This window comes from Miniopterus natalensis, chromosome 21 (genome assembly GCF_054644295.1).
Source record: "Miniopterus natalensis isolate mMinNat1 chromosome 21, mMinNat1.hap1, whole genome shotgun sequence".
Lineage (NCBI taxonomy): Eukaryota > Metazoa > Chordata > Mammalia > Chiroptera > Miniopteridae > Miniopterus > Miniopterus natalensis.
Window position 1 is genome coordinate 12,971,675 of NC_142101.1, and position 16,687 is coordinate 12,988,361.

At 41.7% G+C, this 16,687-nt stretch overlaps 1 protein-coding gene across 5 annotated transcripts in view; it reads left to right on the plus strand.

Annotated features, from left to right (window-relative positions):
- ENAH (ENAH actin regulator) overlaps positions 1-16,450 on the plus strand; it is a 167,659-nt gene extending 151,209 nt beyond the window's left edge. For 4 of the 5 annotated variants that reach the window (XM_087828917.1, XM_087828918.1, XM_087828919.1 and 1 more), the window contains 9 exons: positions 1,372-1,673; positions 2,645-2,790; positions 2,912-2,969; positions 3,694-3,742; positions 4,219-4,285; positions 7,048-7,110; positions 10,203-10,281; positions 12,915-12,972; positions 13,517-16,450. In XM_087828917.1, coding sequence (XP_087685043.1) covers positions 1,372-1,673; positions 2,645-2,790; positions 2,912-2,969; positions 3,694-3,742; positions 4,219-4,285; positions 7,048-7,110; positions 10,203-10,281; positions 12,915-12,972; positions 13,517-13,554 — 860 coding nt within the window. In that variant the 3' untranslated portion in view covers positions 13,555-16,450. The remainder of the gene's footprint in view (positions 1-1,371; positions 1,674-2,644; positions 2,791-2,911; positions 2,970-3,693; positions 3,743-4,218; positions 4,286-7,047; positions 7,111-10,202; positions 10,282-12,914; positions 12,973-13,516) is intronic. The other variant, XM_087828920.1, reaches the window with a different exon arrangement.
- The last annotated feature ends 237 nt before the right edge of the window (positions 16,451-16,687 follow it).

Below are 16,687 nucleotides of genomic sequence, written 5' to 3' on the forward strand. Positions count from 1 at the left end.
AAAAAAATCTCAGTTCTCAGGATAAAGTAGTAAGTCCCGTTACTGCTGTGCATACAGTTTTCTTGTTGACGTCTCAGATTTGCATAAACATCTTGAGTCAGAATTCCAGTTCAGCATCACTGCAACAGTACAGCGGCGCCTCGGTTTTCGAACGTGATCCGTTCCGGAAGCCCGTGCTGGTTCTGAAACATTCGAAAACCGAGGGATCCAGGGATCCACAGCCGGGCCTCAGGATCTTGCGGAAGCCGTGTCGCGTGTTCGACCTCCGAGGCGTGTTCGAGAACCGAAGCATTTCCGTCTGGGCTTACGGCGTTTGTAACCAGAAATGTTCGTCCACGGAGACGTTCGAAAACCGAGGCACCACTGTAGTACCAGGCTAGAGAGGCGCGATTAGCCTGACCGGGTCGGACAGCCCCCGGCTGCATCCTTAGAGCTCTGACAACCTGGAAGATCGACAGCCCAGCACTCTAGTCTTTTCTGGAAGCAGCTTATGTTTTCAGCTTGTGTAGCTGCTCAAAGGTAGCAGTTTTAAAAGACGTACCTCCCAGTGTGCAAATAGCATTTTATTTGTCCTAAACCACCCCTTTCAAGCCTGAAGGAAGGGAGCAGCTACTCAGTCAGTTTCCTGCTGTTGAGATCTTGTTCATTTTCTTTGTGATTTTAGGAGTTGGACATTTTTTCCTTACGCCCTGTCTTTTAGGCTAAAAAAACACCTCCGTACTTCAATCTCTGTGTCATTTAATGATTTCTGGTAGTTATTTTTGAGGTTTTACTTTGTACTAGTAGATTCGGTAACTTCAGTGATTCTCTGTTCTCGCTGCACATTGGAATTCGATGTGGAATAATTTGAGATGTTGATGCCTGGGACCCACCATCCTTCATGCTCTCAGTCCCGCCACTTTGGCTGTCTATGAACAAGTAAATCTAGGTCTTCGCTAGTGTGGGATTTGTTGTCTCAACGCTTAAGGTTTACACAGATTATTTGGGGTCTGTACTAACTGCCATCAGATACACTGGTTTGTTTTTTTTTAAGGCTGCCGTCTCTTCCAAATTTTATAAGCATTTATTTTGTTTATTTGCTAAATCCCCATGAACAACAAAGAAATTCTTATTAGATGATCTATTTTGTAGTTCTGTTAATAAAACTCTTAACATTAAAGCAAGTAGTTATACACAGTTTGGCTTTACATTTTAGTATCTTTTTAATACTGACCTAGACTTTGAACGTAATAATAAATTGAACTCATAAATATGTAACAACTGGTTGAGTCACCAGTGTAATTTCGCATGACATCCTACCTGCTGTTCCGCCTGAGGTACTGTTGTTCGGCTCCGTTGCTGACGGTCTCGTTTTACGTTTCTTTCTCTCAGGCATTGTCTTGGGACCACCTGCACCTCCACCCCCTCCGCTCCCGCCAGGCCCTGCCCAGGCCTCAGGGGCACTTCCTCTTCCCCCAGGACCCCCGCCCCCGCCCCCGCCCCCTCCGTCCTCAGGGCCTCCCCCTCCCCCTCCTCCACCCCCTCTTCCTAACCAGGTACCCCCTCCTCCCCCACCTCCTGCTCCTCCCCTCCCTGCACCTGGATTTTTTGCGGGATCCATGCCAGAAGACAATCGCCCCCTAACTGGACTGGCAGCTGCAATTGCTGGAGCAAAACTTAGGAAAGTGTCACGGGTAAATGCGTTTCCAAATTACTGTATTTATTATGTATATCTCGTTCTTTCTCAGTACCTCAAATACTGACTCTGTTGTGCTCTAATTTTATGGATTCTTTGTTGTTAATAATGTCATTGACTTTTAAAAATTGGAAATTTAAATTTATGGAAAAGTTGCAAGAATAATACACCTTCTGTGATCCCATCACCCAGACTCACCAGTAACATTTTACTACATTTCTTTTATTCTTTTTCCTCTGTGTGTGTTTTCTTTTACATAAACACACACATACATGTACACATTTCTTTTTGTCTGAATTGAGAGTAATCAGAGATACCAGGCCCCGATTCCCCTAAGTACTTCTTTGTGTGTTTTATAAGAACAAGAACATTCGCCTACATAACCACAGTGTAATTATCAAAATCAGGAAATTTTATCCGTAGAACACTGTGATCTACAAATCTATTCAAATTTTAATAACTGTTGTCCAATGTCTTCTATGGCACATTTTTTTCTAGCCCAAGGCCACCCATTTTATGTAGTTGTGTCTGTTTAACTTGCTTTAGTCTGTAGCAATTCCTCAATCTTTCACGATACTGACATTTTTGACAGCTACAAAACCATTATTTCATAGCTCCCCCTTCAGTTTGGTTTATCTGATGTTTCCTTAAGATTAGATGCAGGTTATGCATTTTTGGGGTCAGGTTATACATTTTATTTTTTTTAATTTTTTTTTTTACACCACCAAAGTAATAAGCCCTTTGTGGTGTATCGCACACAAGGACGTGGGATATAGCCTTTCCCATTATTGGTGACGTGAACTTGGAGAAAACCCCTATTGCCACAAGGCCAGTGCTGTTCACCCCGCTGGTTCTTAAGAAGATTTAAAAATAGGTGTTTCTTATCGACATTATGCCGTTTTGAGTATAATCTGTAATAAAAACAGCTTTGTTGAATGTAGGAGTTTATCGTGTGTGTGTTTCGTTAAGATGGAGGATGCCTCTTTCCCGAGCGGGGCCAGCGCTGGCGGAGTGAACCCCGCCTCGTGCAAAGCGGACGCGGGGCGCGGGAACGGGCCCCTTCCCCTGGGGGGCAGCGGCCTCATGGAGGAGATGAGCGCCCTGCTGGCCAGGAGGTGAGCGGGCGCGGAGGGCCTTTGCTTAGCCTTCCTAGGTGCGGGTCTTCATTGGGTTTTATACTGAGAGGTGGTTTTCTTTTCTTTTTTTTTTTTTTAATCCAATTTACTTTCTTTTTAGGAGAAGAATTGCTGAGAAGGGGTCAACAGTAGAAACAGAGCAAAAAGAGGACAACAATGTGAGTCGATGGGGAGCGGGCACAGCCCACTCGGGAGGTGGTGTCAGACGGGCTTGCACTTGGCGGGACCTTAAAGCTGCCAAGCTTCTCACTCTTCCGATACTAAAGTAGCTGGTGATGCGTAGTATTTGTACACCCCCAGTGGCATTCCTGGGAAACCGGGCTGAAGCCGTGCAGTGGTGGGGAAAGCCCTAAGGTCAGGCCTACTGAGGTTTAATTCTGTGCCTGAGTCTACCATTAAATGAGCGAATGCTCTTTTACTAGGTGTTTTTGTTGGTTTGGTTTGTTGTTGGTTTTTCCTCCTGAGGGTCCCCGTTTCCTTGGGTGTAAAATGAAGCGGTCCCGCTCACTCCGCAGCGCCCAGATGGGTCCCCTCGGAGCCTGTGGTTATTAGCGGTGTCCCTCGCCCCGGGTCTGTGGGTTGGTGTCTAACAAGTAATAGCACCGTCCTTCCCGCTGCGCCCGGCCTCCTCTGATGCCATTCCCCGAGTCTGTTCCTTGCGTCTGTCCTGGTCGCGTTGGCTAGTGCAGTTCCCAGCGGGGACACATGAGGAAAGGAGCTGCAGGGTGCAGGAGGGCAGGAGCTAGGCAGGTAAGAGAAGAAGAAATTAAAGATCGATGAAGGAAAAAGCGGGAAAGGGCAGAAAGAATATCGGAAACGGATGTATAAACACTATTTACAACAGGTTTGTGATATTGTTAATACCTGTTTCTGTATATTTAGGAAGAGTCAGAGCCTGCACCTACTAAGGCCTCTTCAACAAGTACACCTGGTAAGTTCAAGAGATAATATTTTAACCTTTATAAACTTACTCTCTATAGTAATACTCTCTATTTCCCCAAGTGTGAGTCAAGTGACTGCTTGGTCACTGAAATGTTAGTTTCTGTTCACACTTTAATTAGTTTCATTCTAATTAAAAATGTCCTGCTCTTACTCTGATTATCCTGTCTTTATTAGAGAAATGTATTCCCATCTGTGTATAGAATTATGGTATTTTAGATTTAACAATCTCAGTATGTCCTAGGGAAATGTGTCACACTTGCTTACTCTCATTTTAAGGTCTGAAATTGTTCAAATTAGAATCCGTATAGATTTTAATTAAAGTTCAGAATTGAAATGAAAATTTTCTTATTTATCTATATTACTACCTTAACTTTATATAATGGTATTTACTATTTTATTATTTGTTTTACAATAACTTTAGGATCATGTAGGATATTTAATAACTTACATTCTTTATTTTTAAAGAACCGACAAGAAAACCTTGGGAAAGAACAAATACAATGAATGGCAGCAAATCGCCTGTTATCTCCAGGTATCAATTTTTCCCCCTAAGTTTCATAGTACGTTTTTATCTAAAAAGAAATTGACATCTACATTTTTATTGTAGAAAAAATGGATGGTAGTTTTGAAATTGTGCAGGGGAGTAAATAAAACACCTGTCTTCCCACCGCTGTTGGACAAACACTGTGCCCCTTTGTACTGTTACTAGCGATCGTCTAAATTCTGTCCTGTGCTTATTACTAGCCAGGTTGTCTGAAATTTAAGATAGCTTTTATTCCTCCCAATTTTTTTATTTTGAAAGTTTTGAAACTGCAGAAAAATGGAAATAATAGCACAGCGAACACCCATCACCTAAATACACCAGTTGTTAACATTTTGCCACATTTGTTTGAAGTCTTGTCTACACATCCACACATTTTCCTCTCTGAATAGTTGGAAAGCGATTTGCAAGCATTTGCCGCTTTACTTTAATACTTTTGCATTTTTCCTGAGAACCAGGACATTCTTCTGTGTAACCTCAATACTGTTATCACACTCAAGAAATTTAACACTGAACAATACTGTTACATAATATATTCACATTTTCCCATTAGTCTCAGTGACATCCTGTATTTTGTAAATGTAATTTTTGAAAGAAACTGATGTTTTAAGCTGAAAAGCAGCTGGAGGGAAAAGATTGCAATGTTTACGAGAAAGCAAAATAAACCCTGAAATTTTGAATTTGTAAAGTAGGAAGATTTAGTGCTCTCTCAGTTGAAACGTCTTAATTTTAATCAAGTTAGAAAAGATAGTGCCCAGAAACAAGACTAGTTAATTCATGTTTCTTCAAGTGGCCATATGTCCAGGTCATAGAAATTCAGTATTCCTGAGCTAGGCATACTTTATCATCATAGCTAAATTTTAATTTCGGGTCTTGAACGTAGATGAAACTTTTTTTAATTTTTGGTTCGTAAGATAGTTGAAAGGACTCCCAGAGACAAAAGCTATTTTCCTGGAGACTGAAGAGTTTCTTGCCTTTTCTTTCTGAATTAGTTGCCTCATTTTTGCCTCATAAAGAGCAAACTTGGCTCGTACTTACTGAAATCTAATAAAGAGCCATACAAGGATAGACCTCATATTGCCACAAATCTGCTCTGTGTTAGCCCAAATCTAAATTCGCATCTGTTTTTCGTGTGGTTCTTCCTGGTGGTGCACAAGGCTTGCTGAGGACGCTGTTACTTAAGCACCCAAAGAAACCGGGCCTTTTTGAATGCTTTTAAAAAGATGAATATATTTTATTTTAGGGGAAAATGCAGAAATCGTTTTTGGTGGACATGTTTTTGTCAGTAGAGGGGGAAATGGCCCGCTTGTGTGTCTCAGACGCCTCCTGATGTGGCCTCTGAGTGCGTGTCCAGTGGTGGCTCCCGCCTCCCCTCCCTCGGCATCAGGAGGCCGCATTTGTCAGCGAGCAGAGCTGTGATGTGCTCTTTGTCCTTTGAAGCTGTAAATTGGGACGGGACAGAATTCTCTGTCCTCTTTGCCACTACTCTCCACCCCTCCCTCGGTGACGGGAACTCGTAGTGAGCCTGCCTGCAGCGAAACCCGCATTCACGGCCGAGTATCTTAGAAGGGGCATGGAAGAGGCCTCCAAATGGAGTGTGTGTCGTGATGTGTTTGGAAAAAACATTCCTTGAAAGATTTTCAGACTTCTAAAGGAAGTTTAATAAGTGTTCTGAAGGCCACCATTTAAAGTGTTTTTATGTAGATTAACGGACTATTGGTTTCTATCGTCCAGACTCTGGTAGATGGTTTTCCTCTCCTGTCCTAAAATAGAAATTCTGAAAGGCCCAATTATTTCCTGACCAGTCACATACCTTTCGATAGATTTGATCCGACCACTGATGTGAGTGATGTATGTCTTAAAGTTTCCCTGCAAACGCTTTTAAACCAGAAATGATTTTAAAAATAAGTTTCAAAGGTGGGTGGAGGGCGTAGAAAGGATAAATGGTGATGGAAAAAATATGTATGTTGAAAAGACTAAGAACTGTGTTGCTTTCTTCCTAAGTTATCTACCCTGTTCCTTCTGGAAGCAAGTACATTGGCCAGTTTTATGTTTTTATTTAAGTGTGCCTCATCCTTGCATGGTGATGAAAATGCTCATTTCTCATCTGAAGATCCACGTGATAATTATGTCAATGGTGGAATGGGTTACTCTCCTGTAATAATACAGGAGATACTGCGCTTTGCTGTGTTTATTAAGTGAGGATGTCAGTAGAGTAAAAGCAAGAGTGTCGTAGTTAAAATGCTTTAAACTAGACTGGAGTGTAATGTTGGGGAGTTTGTGATTTTTTTTTTTTCCTATGGTCTTTATTAAGAACTTACAGATCTTGTATTCAAGTGGAAAAATGTTGTTTGGGTGCCTCCAGAGAAGAGTTTAACTTTGTATACTTCAGCCTCCACCGATTCTGACTGTGCTTTTATTTGAGACTTTATATCCACTCTAAATAGAAATGTCTTTGTGTTTTGATACTTGTGGAATCTTTGCGTTGTAGATTTTACTGTGTCTGCCGTCTATAAAAATAATGATTTTTTAAAAATTCTATGTGATGATGTAAACAGTATCCTCGCACAGTTAGAATTAGTCTCCCGAATACCTTCTTTTTTGTTGGAAAAACGTACTTTTAGGTTAATGGTCTCCTTTAGTCCTTACTTTGTTTGCTAAGACTAAAAACAACCTATAAAGTAATAACATAATGAGAATTATCCTTTAAAGTTCTATTGTATACCCCTTTAAATGGTTTTTCCCCTTCATAGACGGGATTCTCCAAGGAGAAATCAGATTGTTTTTGACAACAGGTCCTATGATTCATTATACAGGTATCATCCTGATGTGACTGTGATTTGAGACTTTTAAATGATGTTCAGGGTAGGGCTGAGCTTTTTCTACATGGATCGGTAATCACCACAAGGGAGATATTTAGGAAGATTCAATCTTTCATGTTTAGCTTTATTTAGAGCACTTTAAAAAACAAATTCTAAGAGATTTAAATTAGAAAAATTAATGGTATTCCTTTCCCTGCCATCGCTTTATAGTTAGATTAGGATAAATATACATGGTAAAAATATCCAAAATACTAGAATGGGAATCTGAGGGCCACATACATCTAGGCTGTTTGTGGCTTTTGCATTTTCTTTTAAAGGCTGTTCTCTCTATAAGTATGGGACAAGGCTTTTAAAAAGTGGAATGCAAGATCCTATACTGTTTGATACTAGAACACAGGACAGTATTACAACCACAATTGTGGATAAGTTATTCTTTGAGGAAAATCTCTGTTTTCTAGGTACTTTGTTGCATATTGAGTATCTTTAACAGCCTAACACCTGATATCCTGAACATATTATTTGTTTTCTAGGATGAGTTCTATTACCCCCTTTTTTAATTAAGAAAACTTAAGATGTGACCCATGTATTTCTTTCATTAAAAAAAAAAAGGCAATTAAAAAATCCTCAAATGCTTAAGCTATATGGAGAGTTAATTTGACAAAACAGGGACTTGGATATTGTACAGTTACAGGTAGGTATCTAGAGGCAACACTCTCATTATAAAGTAATAAAAACCTCCGAGAAACCCTTATATTTTGTTATCAGTTACGGTGAAAACCCATAGATTAGAAATAACTGAGATCTACCCATATTATTATATGTGTCTATATTTAAAAACGCACATCCAGTCTGCTGGGCACATGAACTCTGGGGAGTATATGGAGGGTCGTTTGTGGGGTGAGAAAGGAGTTTTGTAACCAGACTCGGCCAAATTGTTACTGGCTAAAATTATTTTCATGCCATTGATGATAAGTTTATTTTGTCAGCCAGTTGCATCTGCCTAAAATGATTATATTAAAATAGTGAAATTTTTTTTTCCTGCTTTTTTGGAGGTGATTTTATTTTTAAGACCAAAAGACTTACTTAGGAAATTTGCTAGTAGATAGAAAAATAGCATTTAACAGTGAGATTTTCTGTTGCGAGTAAGCCTTCTCAGTTACCTTGCTGCTTTCACACATAAGCCTCCTGGGACAATGCTGTTGATAAACCAGTTTTACAAAGTGGTGATTACTTCTTTCCTTCAGTATGAAAAGTTCCCCCCTTTAGTTAACTATCGTGGTGGTGGCGGTGGCGGTGATGGGTTGCATGTTAGCATGAATCCAGTTTTTTAAAAATTGCATGTTTCCACCATTGTTTATTATATAACAACAGTAATTTATTGCATTGTTTAGCAGATACGGGTGTGTTCATAGCATGCTGCCGATTCAGTAGCAGACTGCAGTTATTCACGTGGACTTAAGGGTATTCTTTATAGAACTTAGGAGAAAATACTTAGCTGGTTGTCCTACTTTCACATGCAAAGTAAAAGGAAAGCAGAGTAGTGAAGTGATCTCATTCCGGAGAGCGGGACTGAGTAACGTGGGTGAATGAAATGCACAGTGTGTTGACCTTTAAGAATATTTTATCAGACCAGACTCTACACACAGCACCGTGACTTGCACATCGTGGAACTCAGTACATCTGAAGGGGCTGTGGCATCAGGTAGTCTCCTCAGCAGAGTAAAAAAGTGTATCCTCACAAGAGGAAAGAAGTACGCCATATGAATCTCCCCCCGCAGTGCCTGCCTCGGTGCTTATTTAGGGGCGTTTTCTGAAAGTTACTATTTTCCTTCTTCATATAAGCATATGAAGATATCTGATAAAATAAAGTTGGTTGACTTGCTTTACAACAACCTTTTCAACGATCGTATGTTTGATGTTAAAGCAAATTATCTCAGTATTTCATCTTCACAAACAACGCGTATGGGTTTGAGGTGTAATGTGCCTTGTAAGAGTCATGCAGTTGTAGCTTTGTAAAAGTTGTTACACCTATTGAGTCTAGGTTCAGATGGCTTAACGTTGATTCTCTGCAAAACTGAAAATACATGACTTTTGACTGATGGTTTTACTCTGCACTGACTTGTGGCCCTTAAAGAACAGCCACCTCAGGTACTAAACCAGCAGACAGAGAAGGACCCAGTTAAATGTCCGGCTTTTCCACTTGGGATTTTCTCTCATTGCCAGAATTGGAGAGGGAGCCGTGACTGACTCATTTGAATCTGAAACTTTTGCTTACGATATACCTAATCCCAAAGGCTTTATTTTGTCATGTGAAAATTTTAATAGAAGTTAAACTTTTGAAAGTCCAATCATTGACAGTCAGCGTCTATCTGGCATTTCCCTTTTAAAAAAAAACCACCCTCGAAACATAACAATAAATTTATAGAAGTGATTAGCCAGAACACACCATTCAGATGCCTTCTCCATAAAAACTTCATTGGGAAATAGCCACATCAATATAATTTTAACTTAATAATCATTTCCCCAACGTTTTAAAATTTATTTTGATGCTTGAAATGGAATTAAAAATATACAAAGAAATGGTGCTTAGTAAAATGTTTTTTCACAAGCCAAGGTGTAGAATTTGTAAATTGATTCATATGAGAGTAAAATACTTGTTTTTATATTTTCCCTTCCACTGGTTTGTCAGCTATTTAGTAGACCATGGACAGTTTCAAGGGAAGGTGCACACAGGATTGTGTCATGTGGGCCTCTACGTCTCCGTCTTGATCAACATGTCACATGTGCCCTGGTGACCCGCCTTGTGCCTAGATAACGCGTTGTCTTCTTCTCTCAACTGGAGTCTCATCCTCTTAGCACCTTCTTCTAATTTCTTTACAAATAACTGAAAATTTTGGAGAACAGTGCAAAACATTTTCTGTGTTATGTTCTAATCAGCCCTACAACTTTGACAATTAACTTTTTAACACCATGTGTTTCGAGAAATGTACTGAAATCTGGTGTCGGGTTGGTAAATTTACAATTCTTTGTGAACTCGTTAAGCATCCGAAGTGGCGTTTACCTGTCCTGGGTCTTTCATTTGCACAGACCAAAATCCGCACCCTCATCGCAGCCCAGTGCCAACGGAGTCCAGACGGAGGGCCTAGACTACGACCGACTGAAGCAGGTAGGCGCCGGCCGCCGCCGGCCTTGACTTCACGCGCTGCTTTTTAAAAAAGTCTCGCGGGCATGCGTTTGACAGATGGGGAATGTACTTGAAAAGCATGTAGAGTGAAGATATTTTTAAACAGTGGCCGTAGTGCGGTACTATGTTTTCAGACCCTCATGTTTCGGTTCGGTGGGTTTCCATAAAGATTCAGCGCGGTGGAGGGGCCGGGCAGTGGCCTAATGATATAGTTAGTATAGACTTTAAATATATGTGCCCACTTACTGCTGTTTAAGAGGGGGAAGGGCCTCCCACTTTTCACTTATATTGGCAAAAATGGACCCAGCCAACCTGGTTTTTTTTAGTGAGAATGCGAGGAAAATGGGCACTTTTTTGTGTACTTCTGCTTTCTAGGAAACAGTTTGAGAAAGTAAAAGCCTTAAAAATAAAGGTCTTACTGCCCTAGCGGGTTTTGTTTAGTGGTTAGAGCATCGGCCGATAGACCAAAGGGTCCCAGGTTCGAGTTCAGCCAAGGGCATGTACCTCGGTTGCAGGCTCCATCCTCGGCCCTGTCGGGGCGGGTGCGGGAGGCGGCCAGTCGGTGTGTCTCGCATCGATGTTTCGCTCTCTCTCCCCCTTCTACTCTTCTCTGAAAAAGCAGTGGAGAAAATATCCTCGGGGGAGGATTTTAAAAAATAAATAAATAAAAGGTCTTACCTTTGAACGCAGCGATTTATACACTTCTAAGAGTTTATGCTAAGAAAATAAGTGTGTAAATACGTAACACGAAGGAGCGCTCTGCAGCTATGAAGGAATCAGTCACACTTGCGAGACTGTTTAACAGTGAATTGTGAACACACGCCCACGTTAGGTGGAACACACAGGTAACCGAACAGTGTGAACAGGCATCTCAGCTTTATTTTTTAAAGAGGTTACTGTCCATATTTTGGATTCATATGCAGTATATTTAATACCTATGTTCTCCGAGGGGGAAAGCAGGCGGAGTGATAGATGATGAAATCGTGGCGCTTAAAATGTTTTATTCCCAGAAGATGTAAAATGTTTCATTCCTGGAAGGCGTAAAATGTTTTCTTAAACATTGGTAGCGTTAAAAAGAGTCAGTGTGGCAGGCAGTGCGTCTTCGTGAAGTGACTCTGTTTCGCAGACCTGAGCCCGGAGGGGCCTGTAATGGAACGTGTGACATTGGTCTCTTTGCCCTGCCCTGCGGGGTCCCCTCGGAAAGTAACGATGGTGCCCATCGCTGGCGTAGGGTGTATTGACCTCGTGGCAGGCACGCGCTAGGTTCCCAGCCCGGCAGCGTCTCGGCTCCTCCTAGCAGTTGTGTCGTGTCACGTTCGTACTGAGATTCTGCACACCCGAGGTTCAGAGCGGCTCAGTTTCCTCGGTCCCACAGCCGAGTGAGCAGTTGAGTCGGGATTAGAACCCACATGCTCCTTTCCGGCCCCATTCCCCACTCTGTCACTCATCTTTTATTTATTTCTATATTTTTTTATATTTTTATTTTTTTAGTATCTTTATTGATTTCAGAGAGAGGAAAGGAGAGGGAGAGAGAGAGATAGAAACATCAATGATGAGAGAGTCATTGATCGAGCCCGCAACCCGGGCCTGTGCCCTGACCGGGAATCGAACCCCGATCTCCTGGATCCCAGGTCGATGCTCAACTGCTGAGCCACGCCCAGCCAGGCTGTCACTCATCTTTTAAATGCCAGCAAACGTGTGAGTGGGGCTCAGAAAGGGACCAATAGTATGGTACTAATCTGAGTTCAAATGGAAGTTAACTGGGGTTGAAGAGAGAAAGCCTAACAGGAATTTCAGGTACGTCTAGCTTTTGTCCTGCAGAGCCTTTTGGGAGGTGGATTGAGTTGTGCAGTTGGGAAAGGAGGCGCGTGGCGATTGACAAAGTGCTGGTTGTCCTGTGTGCTAAACACACCTTTGTTTCCTTGAAACATCTGAAAATAGGGCACTTGCATACACTTTACGGTAAGTCCATGGCCAGCTGAAGAGTGGCGGAGAGGATAGATATGATTTTAGTACCGATTAAATTGATTTGAAGAAGGCTACCTGTTAGTTCATCTAATAGTTTCTGTGCCTCAGTTTCCTCGGTGGGTCCCACCCACCTTCGTCTCCGCATGAGGCAGCCCCTGAAGGCCCTCCGGGGACCCCGAGGTTCCTGGAAGCACAGTCTGACAGCTGCGATGGTTCCCAAGCAGTCCCCCTAGTCCAGAGCAGAGCACGGGTTTGCCAAGAGCTGACCGACTGTCCGCTTTGCTATCTGCCTCCTCTGCGTCATGGACCTCACCCCCCACCGCTCTCCGAAGACTAGCCCGAAACCAGAGTTCTTACCTTTTCTAGAGATGATCGGAATCAGACCTTCCACTGGATGGCGGAGGAATTATATTGGTTTTAGAAAGCGTTCTGTTTCATATCTTGGTAGGCCGGAATAAGCAAAGATTGGGAAAGGAAAACCGCTAAAACAAAATTTACCAAGGCTCGTCTCCCAACACATAGCTCGTGACTCTGGAAGCAAAAGCCACGCGTCGTATTTCATACGTTCTTAAGGTTTTATGTGAGCAAGAATCTTTTGGGCAGTAATTTATTTTCTGTATTCCTGATGCTTTTCTCTCATATTTTAGGACATTTTAGATGAAATGAGAAAAGAATTAACAAAGCTAAAAGAAGAGCTCATTGATGGTGAGTATCTAAGCAAACCTGGTGGTATTCTAGAGTGATGTTTAAGAATAGAGCGTTTTAAAGAAAATGCAAATAAAGAAATCGCCAGTTTATTAATACTTGAGGGCATAAAACAATCACTTTTCCATAGTGTCCTGTTCTTTGCTTGGCCTGTGGGAGGAGCTCTCTCTCCTTCATATAATGGAGTAAAAATAGGGATTAAACAGGATTCCTAAGTTTCAGTAATTGCTAGAAAATGGGGGTGAACCGACTTTCTCTAGGTTACCTCTGTTCATCCCATAGCACTGCCCTCTTGTTTTTGAGCCTACAGAATAAGTGTTTTCACTTGGTATACAAAAGAGAGAGACTAAATAAATATACATATATGGAAATTAATGGTCGTTTGTAGGAAGCAAATTCAAGGATCTGTGCCATGAAACATGCAGGATCAGTGTGTTTCTTTCTTACTGTGAATTCGAACACAGTCATTAGAATGTCTCAAGATTGAGTCACTCGTTTTTACCTTACGATGTTCATTTTCGAATACTTTCCTTTTCCTACTCAGCGATCAGGCAGGAACTGAGCAAGTCAAATAGCGCATAGAGAAACAAACTAAGGAGAGATGGGACTTTAATCTGGAGAAAGAAGAACACACACCTACAAACAGCAACTGTTGACAACAGCGAACCCCTGCATTTTGCGAGCCGTGAGAAGATGGAGACCGTCGGAAGGAGGGAGAAACCAGCCTGCTCTGAAAGCCTTCAGACATCATTACTCTGGCGATAAGCTATTTCCCTCCCAGTTTGCTGCTTTCCTCTGACCTTTTCAACAGGATGGAAGAGCTGTGCAGCGTTCCTGTAACGCGGTTAAGGCAGAAAACACGAGGCCCGCCAGGCGAGATCACCGTGCATTGAACTATTTTCGCGTCAAGACAGAATCTCACATTTTCCATAGCCCGTTGCTAAAATAAAGAGAAAGGCTTAAGAAGTTCTTTTCAGAGCGTGCTGATGAAGAGTTCCGCAGGTCGTGCTTTCGTATTGTAAATGTTCCTCTCAGGTTCGTCTTCCTATCATGTTGTTCCGTGAATATTGAGGTGAGCCCTGTGGAGGGTAAGACCGTCGGCTGTGGAGCGGACGGAATTGCTCTGTGCTTTCCAGAGGGTGGGATTTATCAGAAAGTGTCCTAAAGAAATGACTTGTCCAGCTTGAGGAATTTTAGAATGATAGGAAGCCTCTCTCGAGTTAGCCTTCCTGCAATTTTGTAGATTAAGACATAAAACGCGTCCAGAATTTAAAGATTTAGATGCCTTCCTAAATTGTTACGATGCTTTACCAAATCTAGGACTCCTACATAACACAAACCAGTGGTCAAATGTAAAACACTATATTGTAGATTTCCTGTAGGTTTTCAACCTTTTTTAGACTTATGCATGTGGACATTTTTATAATGTAATTACAACCACCACAAAATTAGCTTTTCTAACTGCAGACAGTAATGCATGTCACAGTAATAACGTAGTGGCCTGTCCAAGGCCTAGTCCCAGGGAAAACATTTTGTAGCATATTAGGGGAGTGGGAGGAAGGGGAGGAATAATTTTTTATTTAAAGTTAACTTCTGCACTATCTTTTTCCTCGGTTACCTGCATGAAAAATAATGAGGACTATTTTGTGATTTTAATTGGTAAATATGTTAACAGAACCAAGTACTTAACCTCTTACATCATGTCTTCAGCTCTTTGTATTGGGACTTTCGGTAACGTCAACGGTCTGAAACATGATGCTGAGCTTCACATGGAGTCTGTCTTCCTGTGGGACTCGGAAGCTCGATCCCCGAATTCGGCAGTTGCTAGAACCTAGGTGTCCTGCAGGTATACAGGTGTTCGGGTACATGCTCCTGACTGTGAAGCTGCTGTCGAGTTTTGTTACGTTGAATTGCAAGAACTAACGACGGTGGCAGCAGTTAAGGTCACAGCAATCATTAGGGAAGGGGGAAACCGATGAGTTCTGCACAGTTTTCTTTTAACACATCGAGTGAGACTTGGGGAGTGGGAACAAGGAATTAGGTCCTCTGCTTACCACTGTGTGCGCACACACGTGTGTACGCAATCCACTCCCTTTTCTTGGAAATTTGTAAGATTAAAATAGGGGAGAAATCCTACCTGTTGCAATGATAGATTTTTTTTGTTGTTGTTGAAAATTTAGGAAATCAGAAAATCCCTAGGCTCTCCACCTTGATTCATGCTTGAGTTGTTATGTGCCATATTTGCTTTGAAATCTCTGATTATCAGAAGTTTTACTAAAATTTTGGAGAAATAATCCATCCGTCCGCTTTCTAGATGGCGTACCCCTTAGTTCCTAAGACAGGGCTTGTCGAAAGCATAGTTTTCTGATCGCTGCCGATGCGCAGCACTGTCTCGCCAGAGAGGCTTGAATGAGGGAATTGTTTTTCCTTGTTAAAATAGCTCCAGTTTCTGTAGAAACTTCATTTTTAGGTTAATCTGTGATGGATGGGCTATCATAATTCAAGTATACGGTTCTTTTTTCTATCAGCTGTTCATTGTCATACATTAATTAGTAGTAGTAAAAGCATTAAAGATGCAACAAGCTTATAAAGTACTGTTTTCTAAAAGAAATAGGAGGCATTTTCATCTTTATAATTGTTCTTTCGGTTATGTAAACAGCCCTGATACAAATGTTTATGTCCCCTATAAATCTGGTCAGAAAAGTAACTTTTGATTTTGTTGGTTAAGTTGAATAGTCTGTAGTAGGGTAGAGGACTCTGGGTACGAGCGGTCCAAAGTAAGATAGACTACACACACAAAAATTAAAAAAAAAAATGCTAGATCTTAAAAAGAAACTGGTTTATGCACTAAACGTTTTGTGCCTTGGTCTAATATTAACGTGATGTTTGTGTAAAACGACAAAAAGAACCAGTGTTGAACCATGCTATAGTTTCCAACATCTTGCATTTTCCCAGATGGCTAACCGTGTCCTTCCCACCGCGTTTGAATTTCTGTGCACATCCACTGTCACACGCGACCGTCCTTGTTAGAGATTTCAGTGATCAAAGTGGGAAGCGGAAGCTTACGTTGTTTTCCCTCGCCCGCACTGCGTTGGATCCACGTTATTACGGTGGTTTTCCAGCTCTCGTATGTTGGATGTCTTAAGCGGTTTCGGGGATCCTTTCTCATCGCGGGGAGGTAGTTCTTTCCTCAACACTGTGATCTGACCTGTGACAAATCTGTACTATACACTCTGTAAGTGGCTAACACGTCAACTGCAAACCAACTGAATGTACACATCTTAGTGCTGGTGCTGAAATCTCTTCAAAACAAGTCACCCCGATTCCCAGGTTTGTGTTCGAAATTCGCAAGCGTCAAGTGTCAATCCGAACTGAAGATGAAACGCTAATGAATGTCGAGGCCCCACGCTCTAGGTGTCCCTCCTCCTCAGAGGTTGCGGTTCCTGTGTTTCTACCGTCCTGTTCCATTGAAATTTCCTACACGCTAACTTTTCGTTTGTGCGGTTGAAATAAAACTGCGGTATGTACCTGTTGCGTGTCTGTGACACTTAAGATCACCTTCTAAAGTTATCTGTCGGTTCTAACATAAGTTCTGTCGAATGTGGGAAATCACTTTTTTTAAAGTCCATGACTTCACTACTTAAGGTTTACATATCACGTCACTATTCTTGAAAGAGTTCATAAAAGTCGTAAATACTAAGGAGGGTGGACAAAG